Genomic DNA, 17677 nt, shown 5'->3' on the forward strand with positions numbered 1-17677 from the left:
TTCCAGCCATAAAGCCCTGTTAATTCATTACAACAGAACACTTCTGTTTTGCAATCATCAAAATGGCAAATGAATTCTAGCAAATGATCTGTTCTTCCAATGTCTGATAACCAAGATACAAACATTTCAAAGCCTTATCATGAATCCACCTGCTAATAGTTCAATCCAAAAAAACCTGAGCAAATGATATATGATCAAATTTATCTCTACATCATATGAATTCCAATGATTTGTCTTTTTAGTTTTTATAGTCACATTAGCTTTGATTATTATAATTTTTTTCTTTTTCACTAGTTCTTCATCTCTCTTGTCATCATCACTATTATCTTCAGGTTTTTTTTAATTGTCACTGATTTTAGGCAGATCATATTATGCACTTAGGGACCATTCTCTCTGACAAGCAGTATTGTAGTTAGTTTGATGAAAAATTAAGCGTGAAGGTAAGTTAAAAAATTTAGTTTAATGGTAATGTTCTGATTTTTCCCCATTTATGTTTATTAATAAATGCAGGTGAATGAAAGGTTGATGTTTGCATATGTTCATACCAGTTATTCCCTGAACTCTGTTCTAATTAAAGAATACTCCCATTTCAGAAAGGTTTCAAAACATTTCAACAATTTTCTTTAAATATTAAAAAACATTAAAAAAGTCAAAACATTACAAGTTACAGCTAAATTTCAGCAGATTCAGCAAGTGTATTGAAAAATGAAGGTTTTGAAATGTTATTTCTTCTTATATAGTTTGTGATTGTTGTTTCCATCTGGGATATCCATGTTTTCTGAGGAAAAAAAAGCAAATGCTTTACATTATTTTTTATAATTTATTTATTGAATTTGTATGCCACCTAACTAACTCCCAATGACCCTGGGTAGCTCACAAATAAAAACATCCAAAAGCGGGGGGGGGGGGGGGAGGACAAAAAAGTAGCAAGAATAGAAAAAACTGACAGAAATAAAAGAAACAACCTGCACAATCCAAAGAAAGCTTCCTCACTTGTTAAAGGCTGGGGTGAAGAGCCATGTTTTTAAGATTCTTCAAAACAACATAAACAGTGGGGGCTAACTGGTGGGGGGAAGTCACTACATATTGCAAGTGCTATTACAGGGAAAGAATGCTTCTAGAGTTCCAATCAATAGCATTATGTAATCATAAGCACTTTTGTGCCAACTTTGCAGGATTGAATTGGCTGAGCAAATGCTGCAGGAGATAGGTAGCCCCTCAAATAATTAGGATACCATAAAGGGCTTTATAGGAATAGCAACTCCTTGAGTTGCACAGGAACAAAACAGGCAGCTAGTGCAGTTCATAAAGCAGAGGTGCTACATGGCACACTGAGGCCAGCCCAGGGTCAAGAGATATAATTACATATTATCCATGTATTGATAATGGTACTGAACTTAGCAGTTTTATGTGAATGTTGAAAAAAAGGATGGCATCCTACCAAAGGGGGTCAAGAGTGAAATGATGTCACCATCCCTAGCCCAGGGAAGCATGTCAGAAGAATACCATGGTCAACAGTATCAAAAAACCATTGAGAGTTCAAAAAGCACATGGATGGATGCACTACCGCCACCCTTTCTCTGAATGTTATCTACACGGACAAGCCAAGCTGTCTCAATACTAAATCATGGTTCAAACCTGACTACAATGGGTCTATAATGTGTTTCTTCAAGAGTTCCCATCAACTACAGATCAACTATTTTCTCAACAATCTTTTCCAGAAAGAAGAAAGGAGACTGGATGATAGTTATTGAAAACTGTTGGATCCGATTATGGTCCATCTCTAAGGAGAGAAGCACCAGCACTGTTTCAAGGAAGGAAGTACCACTTTATCCATCAAAGAGGCCAATACGCATGGATATATATTATGCTTTCAAGAAACTTCCAAAGTAAATTCCCTACCTTGGATACCTCTGTTTGTGCTTGAAGTAAATAGGCTCCTATGCACTGTTGATATCTATTTTCATGCTGTATTAGAAAAGCATTTCGTAGTCCCAAAGCTAAGGAAATAGAGGAACATGATATAGCTTCATTCCAGATCTTTATAAACAACAACTGACTTTCAGTTTGTAACAGGAATATGTAATTGCTGCTATACAGCACATACAGCACATGATGTACAGTACATGCAGATAATTCCGTGAATAACTTCAATGGAATTGTCAGCTAACTTTCTTTTATTTAGAAGAAGGCAATAGTGGCTTTTGGGTTAATTTAATGGAACCATTTTGGAATTTTAATTATTAAATCCATTGAGATCACTTAACTAATTCATTTTCTTTAAAGTCTGTTACTGGAGTAAACAGATAAAGATGCCAGGATGCAATACATACATACATAAAAATAGATCTCATCAAAGAGAATGGGTGTTTCTACTCTCTAATGTTGATTTCTCCCATTTCTTGTTTTGCCTCTGTCTTATTCCTATAACGGAAGTTTCTAAACAAAGATAGCTCAGGTTTAGATGTAAATGCAGTCTAAAAAGTGGTCCTAAGTAAGAAACAACAATTACTACTAGCCGCCCTGAGTCCCCTCAGGGAAAAGGGCGGCCTATAAATAAACTCAACTACTACTACAACTAAACAAAGTTTCCAAAAATATCCATGAAAATCAGTATTGAGTACTAAGCACAAAGTTCTCCAAGAAAATTAAAGTGCAATATCACACATACTTTGGACATCCCATTTTCTCATAACTGGTTCTTGTTCATGTAATGTCACTTCTGCTACTAATGCCTACTCTTGTTTCATCACCACAGGAATCCCTTTCAATTGCTGTGAAGAGGATAGTAAAATAATGGGATAGCATTTTCATCAATATTAAGAAAAGGCTACTTTTATAAGTGATGATATTTAATTTCAGAGCTGTCTGAGTTACTATTTCCAAATATAATAGATTGTATTAATAGAATAGATTGTATTAAGTCTAAATTTGAATGTGAAAGCCAGCTTTTCCATTTCCATTTTAATTATCTGCATACTTATTGTTATTCTAAGGAAAGGGCAAAATAGTACCTCATTTTTTCTCTGCTGGTCATATATTTGACCCTAAATATCTCTGCCTCCATATACCAGGCAGAAATAGATTACAATTTTAACAGTTGAAGTTGGTTTTAGACATATATGATTTATTGTGATAGAAGTATCACTATAATACCGGTAGTATTTAATTAATCAAATTAATAGTATTTAATTCATCAAATGTTGAGATATAATAATCATATCACAATCAGATGCCCTGTATGTAAAGGTATCAAACCTCTACCAGGTGTGAATTATAGCTTCATACTAGTATATGTTGGGGACATAGAAAGTGGAGAACTCAAATATACTAGATTTATTTGAAAGTAGATAAGATTTATTTTGCAAAAGTTCATTTTCACATGAAAAGAGTGTAGTAAGAATAGAGGGTATATATTTAACAATGAGTACAAATGCAATGCTAAATTGTGGGTTTGTCTCATCACTTTGGCTTCTTCCCCAGCACACTATAAAAATCAAATCCACAATACAATACAGCCAACTGTATTTCAGCATTGTACGATTTCTACTCATTACTTACAAGCTATTGCATACAAGCAATGACTGTTTAGAGGTTTTGCAATGAAAGTAGGCATTTTTGGAAAAGCTTCACACCCCTGTTCATTGTTTAAGTTTTCTTAATATATTAAAGAGATGTAGATGACTAGGCCCTCAAAACATATTGTATATATGACATGAACAAATTTTAAAATCTCCGGCAAAGAGATTTAACATACCTGTAATATGGAATGAATCAATATTTTTTACCATCATTCTATCTAATGGGATAGGCTGGCCAAGTACTATGCAGTTACCACCTTCTTCAAGCAAAGATTTCAACTCCAGACTGAAGAAAGAAGAAGCAGGTGTTAAACTCAAGTCAAATCTCTGAAATGAAATGAAAAACATATTTACAATCCATGGTTTTGGGGAAAACAGGAAAGATTCAAATTAAGGTAAGTAGCAGCTAAATTGTAGGACATAGGTAAAGGATCTTCTGAGATAAATACATAGAAATAAACAGTAGTGTGAGGGTGGGAGTAGGGCTGGTATCAAAAATGGCAAGTTGGCAGATACAGTGTTGCGATGCAAGGCCTGGCATTTATGTGCACATACTTCAAAAGATCTAGGGGCTTTATAATGATGTTCTTGTCAATTTTGATATCCCTGCCTACAATTGCCACTGAAATAGAAACTTTAGGAAGAGCTAGCAAGCTCATCTTAAATCCGCTACTATATGTTGTAGTTTAATTAACCTTTATAGTTCAATTAATGGGAGGCAGATGGAATGGAGGAAAAGGAAACCAACTAATTTGGAAGAAGACAGGAAACTAGCTCAGAAACACATACTGACACAAGTTTGGGCATGCTCAAAGAGAAGAAGGAGGAAGGAAAAGAAAAGACAAAATTATTTGAAATGTGAAGTTGATGTATAAATCTAGCTACTAATATGAATAAGTAGGGCCATTTCCTGCTTTTATCAAAAGCTCTACTACAAGTATCTAGCATGCTAAAACCTAATACGGTATCTTTATTTTTGGCTTAATGAGAAATGTGAATGATCATGCTCAAGAAATCATAGCATAGGAATATCAAACTCATATCGTCATGGCGGCGTCACATGACATATTGGGACTTTCCCTCTCTTTGCTAAACTGGGTGTGAGTGTGGGCAGCACATGATGCATCTGGCCTGAAGGCTGGGAGTTTGACAGTCCTGTCATAGCATTATGCTTGAACAAGGCCAATATACATTGTTCAACAAACCATGATTGCAGCTAGCCCCATCTTAGTGTTTTTTCTGAAGCAAGTCACACTTTGTACAGCTTTTGACAGAAGCCAGAAACATTCTCTGGTTATTAATATTAACTGTATTTTCTATCTATTATGAAGAGACTCAAGGGGAGCTCCTATCCAATATCCTTCAGCCAAGCTGTAATAACTATTATGCACAATGAAATAGAAGATATTGAAAGTATGGAACCAAATCCTAAAAACAAACATGGCTGACATAAGCAGGTATTACAGGTCCTCCAAAGACTTGGCTTCTATCATGGCAACCCTTAAAGCCCTTCTGTTCTGGGAGACTAACTCTCACCAAAGAATAAACTAATGGCTTTAGTGTATGCTTTACAAGAGTGTTTTTTGTTCCTTTAAAGTTGATCTTCAAGGATAAGCTTCTTCCCTCCCTGTAAGCCCAGCTAAGCTTAGTCTTTGCATTTCAGTAGGTCTATTTCCCCCCAATTTCTAGGGATTTCTGTATACCAAGACATGTTTAGACTGCTGCAAATTCCTTATTTCCATCTGCCATCTCTTTCATCTATATTTTTCCATCTTCTTAAGATTGGTTCCTGCTGATTCGAAAGTTGTTGTTCAGGATGGCACTAAGGTGAACAATAGAAGTTGTGGGCCATTCCAAAAAGTGATTCCTCCATGTAAACAAACAATGGGCTTGTTTGGTAAGGTATGTCTTTCTAAATGTGCTCTCTATCAGAAACTGTCTCAGGAAGAAGAAAAAACGGGAGACAATTCCAAGTGTTGAATGAAACAGTTCTGAAAATAAGTCAGGTAGCTTTTTGCAAAAGTTTAATTCCTTAGTCCTCTTCTGAATTCTTTGATAATTAAATAGTTGCTTTGCCAGTTATCTACAACTCCTGTTGCCAACAAGTCAAAATGTATATAAATACAACAGCAGTTGATTATTATTTTTCTCTTTCTTTTCTTTTTTATTTTGTTACCTTTTTATATCTGTTAGGTTTTGTAATCATTAGCAAATCATCAAACAGAAACAGATAGACATCGGTAAATCTCATCGATTCTGCAAAGCAAATAAAAGGTGAACCATGATACAGATATATTAAAAACAAAACTATTTTCTGAGCTCCTCACTACCTCTTGATTTTGGCAGGTCTAACAGAAAAATTTGGAAGAAGTTGAAAAGTATGTTACCTATGTTTTCTAACCAATAGGTCTGATTTTATAATATCCTTTTATATATGAGGTAATTAGAAGAAAGCAGCTCCTTCCTATTAATACTCTACAACTTTAAAATTATAAAGAGATTAAATTTTTATTTGAATTATTAAACATTGATATCAATCACAGTGCTACTGTATGGACTACAGTGTAAAAACAGATCTTCATATAAAAATTCTAGCAATCATATCTACAAGACTGAATTAATTAAATGCTTGCAAAGCACTGGTAGCAGAAGATTTAACTTTAGGGCACACTATGGATTTCAAGTCTGGAGTTCTACATTCATCAGGGAAAAAACCCAGTCTCATAATATAAGAGAACTGCTAAGAGAAAGGAGTTGCACCCATAACTGCCTGAACAAAAGAATTCCTCAAGAATTCATACTTTAGTAGACTGCTGAACCAATCCTGGGAATACCTGTATGTAAGCAAGGGAATACCTGTTGGAGATTCACTTGGTCATGTCTAAGTAATAGACTTTGACTTTGCAAACCATGGAGAGGGATACTATTTTGATTTTATGAAATCTCTGAATAGTTAACATTTATGGCATTTATGGAAGCCCTAGTTTTCTATGATTAATGCTCTGATTTCAAACTATACTCATGTACTTTTACTTATTAAATAGTATATATCCAGAATTGGACACAAAAATGAGCTAGAAATTCTGCCTGGATAACATGTATTGCCTCATTTTGTTAAGACTTTGTTTCTGTTCTTTCATGAGGTTTGGAAGCTATTTCATCCTGTGTACTGTCTAATATGCCTGCCAAATATGAAATATTGTATATTTACCTGCAAGTGTCAATCGACCTTCAAAAATAAGTGATCTCTTTGTAGGTGACAAGATGTTTTCATGTGAATTATCTCTTAGCATGTACTTGAGAGACTTAAGATGGGGGAAAAGGAAGCCAGAAAAGGCCACTTAGTAGATAAGTCAATTTTATTTGAAAATGTAAAGAAAATAAGTAACAAGTAGATGTCAATAAAAAACAAACTGACACACCATGATAATGTTAAGGGCTACAAGAATCAAATCTCATATACAAACTTCACAACAAAAAGTTCTTAAGCACTAATCATTAGCCTTGCTTTGTTAATGAGATCAGGGATTCTGACTTCAGCAATGTACAAACATATTTGTTTCTGGTCATACTTTCTTCTCTTGGAGGCTGACCAAAGAAATGAAAGTGCTGAGTATAACTATGATATACCATATTCAAACATTAAACAAATGTTATAAAAGAGCAACTAGAAGGACAGGGTAGGGACTGAAGGGGTGAAAATACAAAATTTTCATTTTAGAGTTTCCAAGGCCATACTTGCCTGGGGACCCTTCAATCTTCATAGTTCATACTGTGATGCATCATTTGAAATAAATAATCAACAGATAGTAAACATTTATATTCAATATTGTGACTGAATATTGTGATCTACTTGCCACAAAGATGGAATATTCCACACTATGTGATAATGGTTAGAATCTTTTACTTCATTTGTATGACAATTCATAGGTGAGGAAAATTAAAGACTACTATAAAATTTTCTGTGATAATCAAGAAATTGCATACCTCAGGAACAAAATGTCTCTTTTCTTGATCCCAAAGTGAAGGCCAAATTATAATTTCTTGAAGCTGTTTAAATTTCTGAAAATTATCCAGCCATTTCACTTTACCTTCCAAATCCCCTAAAAAATATGCCACAGAAAGTCAAGAATTGATGACTGATAACAATATCTCTATAAACATTTATGGTGGCAAATTATGATGATCATTAGCAATCTTCACACAAAGTAGTGAATGTTTATACACATCCAAGAACCGAATTGTCTGATTTTTAGTTTCTTGTGTTTATTCTAATTGGAATAGGTTGATTTTTTTCAGTACAATACTGATAGTAGTATTAAATAATGTGTACATTAATTTTCAGAACAAAAAGGTTCCCCAAGCAGCTTACAGTAAAACTCAGAAGTATTTCTAGTAACAACAGCAAACATAAAAAATATAAGACCTGTAGCATAAAATTTAAAAAAAAATGAGATACAATGATAAAATACTTAAAATAATTGCTAGAGTTGGAACTAAAAATAGAAACAAAATTGATTAAAATTGATTAAAAACCCCACAGAGAATAAAAAAAAAGAAAGGGACAAAAGGAACAAGAAAGCTTTCCAAAACAAAAATAATAAAACAAGAGCCATATCAGTGTTATGGGATGAACATGGAGAAGGCTAATCCTAACCCTAACCCTGGCCACATCTCAGTCTGCAAACTCCCTAGGCCTTCAGAGGTAATTTAAGGCTTGTGTAGAGGGAAAAAAAACCAAACTGAAAGATATTAGAGTCTTTGAAATGACACAGTGGAAATATAACACTGTAACATCAACCTTGCATTGCTATTTTATTTCTTAGAATTACAAAACAACTTCTTGCACATTTCTTTGAGAAACTCGGAATAGAACAAATCTCAAAGCAGCGTTGATGTTTCTTTACTCACTTATTGATGTTTCCACCTTTTCCTTAAGTGAATTAATGATAACTTTCTCTGCTGCCTCTGTATTTTTCCAAATGTTCTTTAACAGAAGGGGATAGCAGGTCAACTTGTGTAAAGGTGCAACTAACATTTCAGCTAGATGGAGTCGCTTACATTCTTTATTCTGCTCACACCACTGTTAAATTCGATGGAAAACACACATTAGGGAACAATTTCAATGGGATTTCTTAACAGAATGGATATTAGTGATACCATAAACGATTTATTTCTTGAGTTTATACTGAATATGACATTATTTATTGGATAACTTACATCTTTGCAAATAATTCTATTTTTAAGTGAAACTTTTTAATAGTACTTTTATACTATTACTTTTAAACATTACACATAAAAAGAAAAACTAAAGCAATAAAAGAATAAAAAATATGACATGCAAAAAAGAAAAATAGAAATAAGAATAGGAATAGAAAAAATAAGTACATAGTAAAAAAAGAAATATATAAAGAAATGACTTTCTTCTTGACTGAACAAAAATAGATTATTTTAGCTATCAACTATACAAAATAACTAAAACACTTTTAGTTACAATACAGAAATAGAAAGTGTTCAACATTTAAAAATGTGGCTTCAAAAATGTGTGTTAAAGCTTTTTTTGTGTTGTCTGACTTGCTAATTTTTGTTTTCATAAACATATGTATTTTCTTTTCCTTGGCAGCAATTTTGAGATGACTTCCCACGTCTACTTTCTGTAAATATTTATGTTTTCTTCCAGACTTTCTTGCCTCCCTATTGGTCATTTCTCATTCATCTATCAACCAGATATGACCCTGTTTAGCTTCTGAGATCAGCCAAAGTCATTTGACAGAACTTAACACATTGATCAGCAACAAAATTCTGTCAATATTAAATTAAAAGCAGATTGAATCTCTTTCTCTTTTTCTCCTCTTTCCTCTCCCCTCTCTCTCTTTCTCTTCCCCTTAGTCATTTATTCTGGACATAGTGAAATCAGTTTAAACACTGTAAAAGATATCAAAGACAAAATTAATAACTTTACTTTCAAATAAGTCCCAAAATCTTCTCTTTTTTTCAATTTTTCCAAGTAAAAAATAGCAGAAGTGTAAGTCAGACAGTATATCTGGTGGCTCTGACACAGGTTACCTTGGAAATACTGGAAAATAAACAAAATATTATGCACTTACAGAGTACAAAGCATACTAAATGTGTTGCTTTAAAAAATTGCCTTGAAATTTTTATCTAGCCATGATGCTGAACCTTCTATGTATTAATATTAGTTCTTTGATCATGATTCTTACAAAAACAAAAATACACTGGGTATGATCCAGCCTTATTTGCAAGGTTTAACATAGTAAGTGCATTAGTTTAGGCTGTTTCATTGATTTTAGTGAAACTAAAAATATAAATTTAATAAATAGAAATAGAATAGAATAGAAATAGAATTTACTGTATTTCTCAGGAAATAGGGATAGGATCATGGAACCTATTGGTTTTCTTTGGCTTACAAAAGGAAACTATCCCCCAAACCTCAATTTACCAGACTTAATGCAAGGGACGTTGGATATGAAAGACCAAATTTCTGCTGTGATTTGTATATTTTGGATAATCAGAGAATTACTCAACTAGCATAGTGTGCATGATGTACATCACAATTTAATCATTCAAATCATATAAAACTGCCGTGCCCTATTCTTCCATTCAATGGACCATTCTCAACAACAGAGACCTTTCCTCCCAATTAGTCTGCTAAAGCAAAATTTCACTGCTGTGATGGTGTTGCATTGTATGTAGTTGTCCAAACAAATATATCCAAAGGCCAGATTTCCATATCCCTCATCCTAGCCACAATGACCAAAGACTTGGAGCCTGCAAAATTAAAAGCACCAAAATATTCTAGATACCCAGAAGTTAACTGATTTGGGAAAGACACATTATCATAGCTAGAGGAAAGGAAGCCACTTTGAACGCTTGTGGCTAAAATACCTTTTTATGTGGCATCGTAGTGATTTGAGACTAAAATGACAGAATTGTGGGTTTCTTTGGGAAATTGAAACTTCTGCTTTCCAACATTTCTTACCAGGTTCATAACGGAATGTACCGTATTCAGTAACTTATTACCTTTGTGAGTACACTGATGAAATCAAGGGAGGGGGTTCGCCCAAAAAGATGATCCTCCATGGTGCTAAATAAACTGGTTGCAAAACTTAGAGTCACCTAAGCAAAGAATATATTTATTTAAAATTAATTTTGGATCAAATACTAAACTTTAAGATATGCACGGTATGAGGATCTGTAAGGTTTGCAAGCCATCCAGAGTCACCTTATCACTAAGGGGGTGGCATATAAATTTAATAAATAAAATGAGCCACATTCCTTTCCACTGAAGCTTCTGACTCCTCTAGGCTGGAAGTGGACAGTTTCTGCAAATAAAAGTGGATAGGATTACAAACTGAAGAGGGCTCTTTTTGTGCAGCAGGGAAAGACCACCTCATCTGCTGCAACTGGGGCTTGAAAATCCTTTGGGAAATGTCACTCTGTAATTGGCAGAAAGGCACCCCAACCACATAGAAAAAAGGCTATTTTTCCTGTTAATCTTCCCAAACATTACTTACTGTACTTCTCTTCCACTTCAGTTCTCAAGCCTAGTTGTTTCACTGCAAGAGAATTTGTCCAAGTGACTGACCATTTTCCCAGATCCTTCCTTGGGCAGCCAAGTTAGGCTTGGCCAAAAAACTTTTCACTGTTTTCAATGGAACGTTTTCTTAAATCTTATTACTGAAGATGAACCATTCTAGATGGGTCCAGGTTTTGTGGGGAGATGGGAGACTGATCTGTTGAATTTGCGTAACACAGACTATGAACGTTCCTTTGAAATTAAATTAAAATATATTTCTGGACCTTATGTATCATTCCAAGACAGGGAGCCAAAGACATTCTTTTATAATGCTGGTATTAAGATGTCAGGATCTTTTTTCTTTCTCCAGCTTAAAATAAGGACATGTCTATGAATTATTAACAGACACTAAAATGAGTTTTGGATGATTATTAAAAAAGTATGTCAGATTTGGTGAGCACACAGTTTTTAGCCACTTAGACCAGGAGTCCAAATTCTGTTCAATGTAGGATTATATAACATACTTTATAATTAAACCACAACTTTGGGAAAAATGCTTTGGAAAAATTAATATTTTGTATTTTCTATTTCAATTTTCTAGAGATTTACATTTTAAAAAAAACAAGCAGTATTTGGATTATTTTGATACCAATAATATTTTTCTTTAATTATTACTGTGCCACAGTGGCGCAGTGGTTAGAGTGCAGTGCTGCAGGCCAGTGATGGGTTCCTAACCGGTTTACTACCGGTTCACTGAGAAGGTGTTTTCGGCTGAGCCAGTCTGAACTGGTAGAAACCCACCATTGCTGCAGACTACTTCTGCTGACTACCTGTTCCCTGCAATTTGACAGTTCAAATCTCACCAGGCTCAAGGTTGACTTATCCTTCCATCCTTCTGAGGTGGGTAAAATGAGGACCCAGATTGTTGGGGGCAATAGGCTGAATCTGTAAACCGCTTAGAGAGGGCTGTAAAGCACTGTAAAGTGGTATATAAGTTTAAGAGCTATTGCTATTGCTATTACCCATTATATTAATTTGGTGGCATGAATAATTCTGGTATGGTCACATTTTTATTATCACTAAAGTTCCTTGTCACCTGATTTAATTCTTCCAGGTTTGCAAATAATAACTCAGGATCCACATCTGGTAGGAGCTCTTTGGTCTGCAAGTACTTTAGTGTATCCATAAAGATCTTTGAAAAACAAAGAAACAAACAACAGTTTCTGGATAATAATTTATTTTCCAAATTCTTTAATCCTTGCTACTAGTTCTTCTTTTGAGAAAGCTAATTCATTACAATTCTAAAACAGAGGTCAGATTTCACTCAAAGACTACTTTATTTTTAAACTAGAATTTCAGAATTATTATAATTATGAAATTATAATTATTATAAATAAACTTATTTATTTATAGGGGAAACAAAGAGAGTCAGACCAAAATAATTTTAAAGTCAAGAATTACGGTAGTTATGGCTATTAGAACTGAAATAAACTTAATTCCTGTCAGAGAACAGTATTATAATTTAAGAAAGTGGGTCATTTTGTTGTTGCCATTATTAAAGGACTGGGAATATCTTATCCCTGCCAAAACTATTTCCGATAATCTGGGGAGCTATTATTAAATTACAAACTGTGTTCTGTCCATCTCCCAAATAACCAAAAGATCTCAAGAATAGCACTACATTTCAAGGACCTGCAATAAAGACTTGTATATTAGAGAATGCATCTCAATTCCCTTCAGTTCCCCCCAAATCCCCTGTAATAACACAAGACAGATGTGCTCATAACTGCTTGGAAATCTTGTGTATATTGCTGCCAAATTGAAATGACAATTATTTCACAATTCAGCTAAAGATTAAACCTTCCAAATGGCTTAATTTGAAGTAGGCATGTATAAAATTGAGCCATGTGTTTTCCCTGTGTTCTTTGTTTTATGATGTTTTATTAAAACATTTTCTTTGAAATAGCAAGCATTGGTATAATGAAACTATCTCCATTGCTTTTGATTATCACATATAGTAAGTCATGATGATGATTATCTACTGCACATCTTTATAAGAGATGCTGAGAGAACCAAGCCTTGTATGCAAAGTATTGGATCAGAAACCATCAAGAAAAATAAGACTGTAACCTGTTAGAAAGTGGAAATGCCATTCCTTTACTTCAAATGCCATTGAGCTAATGACAAACCATTCCAGTACTATGCCAAGGAAATCTGAAATATGTCCATAAATTTGAGTTTGACTGGAGAAAAATTTCTCTTTGGAAAGACTCATTACTAGAACATATTCCTCTTAAATTTGAGGAAGCTATTTCTAGTAAGTATAGTTCCCCATTTAACTAAATGCAAGTAGTCTTTTTTTCCACAAATGTATTTGTATAACTAGGTTTCAGTTCTCATGTAGTAAGGAAGCTTGTAAATGGAGAAGTAAAAAACAAAAGCATTGTAGTGTTGAAGAAACCAGGAAGTGTCATAAAAAATAGCCTCTGTTTTATGAATGTTATTTGTACATAATACTGAGCCAAGATTTTTTTTCCCAAACTATGTATATTGAACAACAACTTATGGTCTGGTTCACATTTAACTCTGAGCTATACAGAATGAACTTACATATCACTTGTATAAACCAAAAATACGCAAATCACTTTATTGATGGTATATAAGTATCTGATTGTTAATTGAGTTTCTCTGTTCCTAAAATAGCATTACCCTAACCTTCCTTAATCCACTATGCTGAGTTATACTTTCCACTTATCTAACACATTTTTCTTAAACCAGTGTCAGAAATTCCATCCTGTACTACAGCAGGTTGGTAATGGAACTGGGCTTGTATTAGTACTAGGACAATTGCAAGGTTTGCTTGGTCATTCCCTCCCAAAGATTGGCCAAGTATTCCATCTCTCAGGCTGGGGGGTGAAATTATATGCCCCTCAGAGAGGGTTCGCAATTTGGGAGTCCTCCTGGATCCCCAGCTGACTTTAGAACACCATTTGTCAGCTGTGACCAGGGGGACCTTTGCCCAGGTTCGCCTGGTGCACCAATTGCGCCCCTACCTGGATCGGGAGGCCCTTCAGACAGTCACTCATGCCCTTGTGACCTCAAGACTGGATTACTGTAACACGATCTACATGGGGCTGCCCTTGAAGAGTGTTCGAAGACTTCAGCTGGTCCAGAACGCAGCCGCGCGAGCGATTGTGGGTGCACCCAGATACACCCACGTCACACCTATCCTCCACGAGCTGCACTGGCTACCCATTAGTATCCGGACCCGCTTCAAGGTGCTGGTCATTACCTATAAAGCCCTACATGGCATCGGACCTGGGTACCTGAGAGACCGCCTCCTGCCGATTACCTCCCATAGACCGATTAGATCTCACAGGTTAGGTCTTCTCCGGATCCCATTTGCCAGCCAATGTCGGCTGGCGACTCCCTGGGGGAGAGCCTTTTTTTTTTTATAGCAATAGCAGTAGACTTATATACCGCTTCATAGGGCTTTCAGCCCTCTCTAAGCGGTTTACAGAGAGTCAGCATATTGCCCCCAACAATCTGGGTCCTCATTTTACCCACCTCGGAAGGATGGAAGGCTGAGTCAACCCTGAGCCGGTGAGATTTGAACCGCTGAACTGCTGATCTAGCAGTAGCCTGCAGTGCTGCATTTAACCACTGCGCCACCTCAGCTCTTAGCCTTCTCTGTCGCAGCTCCAGCCCTCTGGAACGACCTCCCCGTGGAGATCCGGACCCTTACTACCCTCCCGGCCTTCCGCAAAGCCGTTAAGTCCTGGCTGCTCCAGCAGGCCGGGGGGCTTTCGAAATATCCAGCCCCACGGAAACTGTGACTGTTGTGTATTTTATAGTGTTGTTTTGTTTATTTATCCCCTTCCCTTGTTTATTGTAAGCCGCCCGGAGTCCTTCGGGAGTGGGCGGCATACAAGACCAATAAACATCAACATTCTCCTACTTCTCACCTTTTTTATTCATGCATGGAAAATAACCCTTGCCAGCCAGATCAGTGTGGACCAATCTGCCAATGTTTTCCTTTACTTTCATGGATTGTTCAGTTCTTACTAGTTTCTATGATTCTCCTTGTTTGTCTAAATGTTTGCACCCTTTCCCCCACATTAGCTCCTTTGACCCTAAAAGAGGTTACTTGACCTCTTTTCCCCACATTATGTTCTTGCATTATGTTAAACAGAGCATTGGTTATTCTTGTTTCCTCTGTAGTGCCAATGGAAACTCTTTAGCAAGAAAAGACTGATTTCAGCTTTATAGAAACCAAATAGCCATGTCTCTCCATTGCAATTTAAAGCTTTTTGATTTTGTTTTTTAAGGAAGGATAGCTTTGCAGAACTGTGCAGCTTGGATGGAGCATAAGCTTCTGGGGTTGAAGATGAGTCATTGACGTAATGGATCATTAACATTAATGTCAAGATTATTTTAAAAATAGCGACTACCCACCAGCAGAGAACACAGAAGCCTAGCAATCCAGGATGAAATGGTTGCAAGGGAGGCATCCAGGAGTGGGAGGGCAGGGGCATGCAAGGAATGACATCTTATTGAACATGGGCTGCTACTAGAATGGACCACCGGAGACCATCTGTGCTGAAGCGCTTTAGATAGGCCCCATCACAAAACCACAGTTTTGAGTTGATTCTGGAAAACACAGATTTAGGATGTGTGGTTGGAATGAGAGGAGGACATTGTCATCCATTCCTTACCTCAGATGGCAGAGAGCAGCCCTCAGTGCTGATAGGCCAAGCAGAAAGTCTGGATCTGCTCTTACATTAGATATATCCTTTTCCAATTCAATTCATTCCAGTTGAAATTGGTTTGTAAAAACTGCCAGAGTCTTGTTGAGCAATCCCTGCTATGGCTGTTATCTTAGCTTACAGAATACCATCCTCAATGGAGCAAATGGTTGCACAAGATCCCTGTCAGGTGAATGGGTAAGCTACAAGCAGTAAAATAGTTGAAAAATTTAAGCATACCATTTTGAGCACCAACAGATGATCAAGAAAATAATTGCATTCTGTTGTAAATAGCTCCCACACAGCTTCCTTCTTCTTTGTGTCTAACTGATCACCAGTGGCTTGTGGCTCCAGTTGATACATCTTCAACATCTCATGCCATGTTTTATCCTGTAATTGTGAATACAAATATACAGCATACTTCTTTATACATATACATTCTCAAATTGATCTTTGCTGTTTTAACACCAGAATGATTGTTGATGGTCATGTGTTGAATATTTATTATAGGATTAAAGTTTAAAACTCATACAAAATAACATTAATAGTATTTATACATTGCACTGAGAAAAATAACCAGTTAAGAGAAATCAAAGTACAAAGTTAAAACAAATGTAGCTAAAATTATATGATAAAAATATTATACCTTTACATTGTGAAATTTGTAGCCATCACACTCTGACATTTTAATGGTTAGAGTAGAGAGACAATATTCCAGCTCAGCCATTTGTTTTTGTTTGTCTTTATTCTATTTAAAGAGAAAATTCACATGTTAATTTGAAAAAGTTAAAATCATATTTTTAAACGGGGGGGGAGGGGGGAGAGGGAAGGCAGTCCAGAAGATACATGAATTGTAATATAATGTGATTGCCAACCATTATGGAATATACACCAAATATTAAAGAAGATCGATCTACTAGATTAGTCAGCATGGCATAGGAAAATAAACATGGAAATATTCTACATGTTTTTATTATAAATGAATATTTTCAGAATGTATTGAATGCAGATGAGTTAAATTATTTATTCATCCTCCTTAAATTATGAGGGTATCTCTTTCTCTCTTCCAACAAAGTGAAAGAAAACTAAGACTTGCTTAGCATGGCTTGTGTTTTTATATAGCTTACTGAAATACTGTATGAGTTGAATATCAGTGCAAAATACAGGGCTGCTATAATGATAAACAACTACCCTTCCCTGCTATTTTATAATATGTTACAGATAATATGTTGACTAACTCTTGATCTGAATCTAAAATTCAAATTGTATTGATGAACACTAGGTAGGTGCCTGTTTGAATGTTATATTTCCCTCCCTCCCTCCCTCCCTCCCTCCCTCCCTCCTTCCTTCCTTCCTTCCTTCCTTCCTTCCTTCCTTCCTTCCTTCCTTCCTTCCTTCCTTCCTTCCTTCCTTCCCATTAAAAAGTCAGTGGAGTCAGGAAAACATGAACCTCTCGGAATAGTATTCCAGAGGGCAGATATTGTGACAGTGAGTTTCAGAATTTCATCAGGTTTTCAGTGTATAGAATATCAACTGAGAGTGAGGGGGGAAATCTGCAAAATTTGCAAATACTCACAATTCCTTTTTTAGCAAATGGCCACCATGTCCTTTTGGATTCTATTGCATGGAAGAAAAAGAAGAGCATTGTTAAAGTAACAAAAATATATATTGTAGAAAATACGATCGTGTGATCCTATTTACATGACATAGTTACCTCAGTTGATCCAGGGCCTTGGGCAAAGACCAGGTCTTAATGGCCCATTTAAAGGACAGCAGAATCAGAGAAATTTGAACCTTTTGGGAGGACGTTATTC

The 17677-nt window shown here is 35.6% G+C and overlaps 1 protein-coding gene across 1 annotated transcript; it reads right to left on the bottom strand.

The window, feature by feature from the left end:
* Positions 1 to 670: 670 nt before the first annotated feature.
* PLEKHG7 (pleckstrin homology and RhoGEF domain containing G7) lies at positions 671 to 16548 on the bottom strand. Its single transcript, XM_032220761.1, has 12 exons — positions 16510 to 16548; positions 16104 to 16253; positions 12215 to 12310; positions 10623 to 10718; positions 9544 to 9657; positions 8493 to 8664; positions 7569 to 7684; positions 6793 to 6886; positions 5758 to 5837; positions 3758 to 3908; positions 1903 to 2000; positions 671 to 778 (listed from the first exon to the last, which is right to left on the bottom strand). The coding sequence occupies exons 1-12, from the start codon at positions 16546 to 16548 to the stop codon at positions 671 to 673; spliced, it is 1314 nt and encodes a 437-aa protein (XP_032076652.1).
* Between the last annotated feature and the right edge of the window lie 1129 nt (positions 16549 to 17677).

This window comes from Thamnophis elegans, chromosome 7, assembly GCF_009769535.1.
Source record: "Thamnophis elegans isolate rThaEle1 chromosome 7, rThaEle1.pri, whole genome shotgun sequence".
NCBI classification, from domain to species: domain Eukaryota; kingdom Metazoa; phylum Chordata; class Lepidosauria; order Squamata; family Colubridae; genus Thamnophis; species Thamnophis elegans.

Bases quoted from the DNA above. Each gene is read 5' to 3' on its own strand.
- PLEKHG7 (XM_032220761.1), bottom strand. From the start codon at position 16,548: ATGTCAGAGTGTGATGGCTACAAATTTCACAATGTAAAG. The intron at 9,658-10,622 runs GTAATAAGTTAC...TTTATTTTCCAG, and splicing joins TCATCAGTGTACTCACAAAG to TATTTCCAAGGTAACCTGTG. The intron at 779-1,902 runs GTAGGGAATTTA...TTTTTTCCTCAG, and splicing joins CACAAACAGAGGTATCCAAG to AAAACATGGATATCCCAGAT.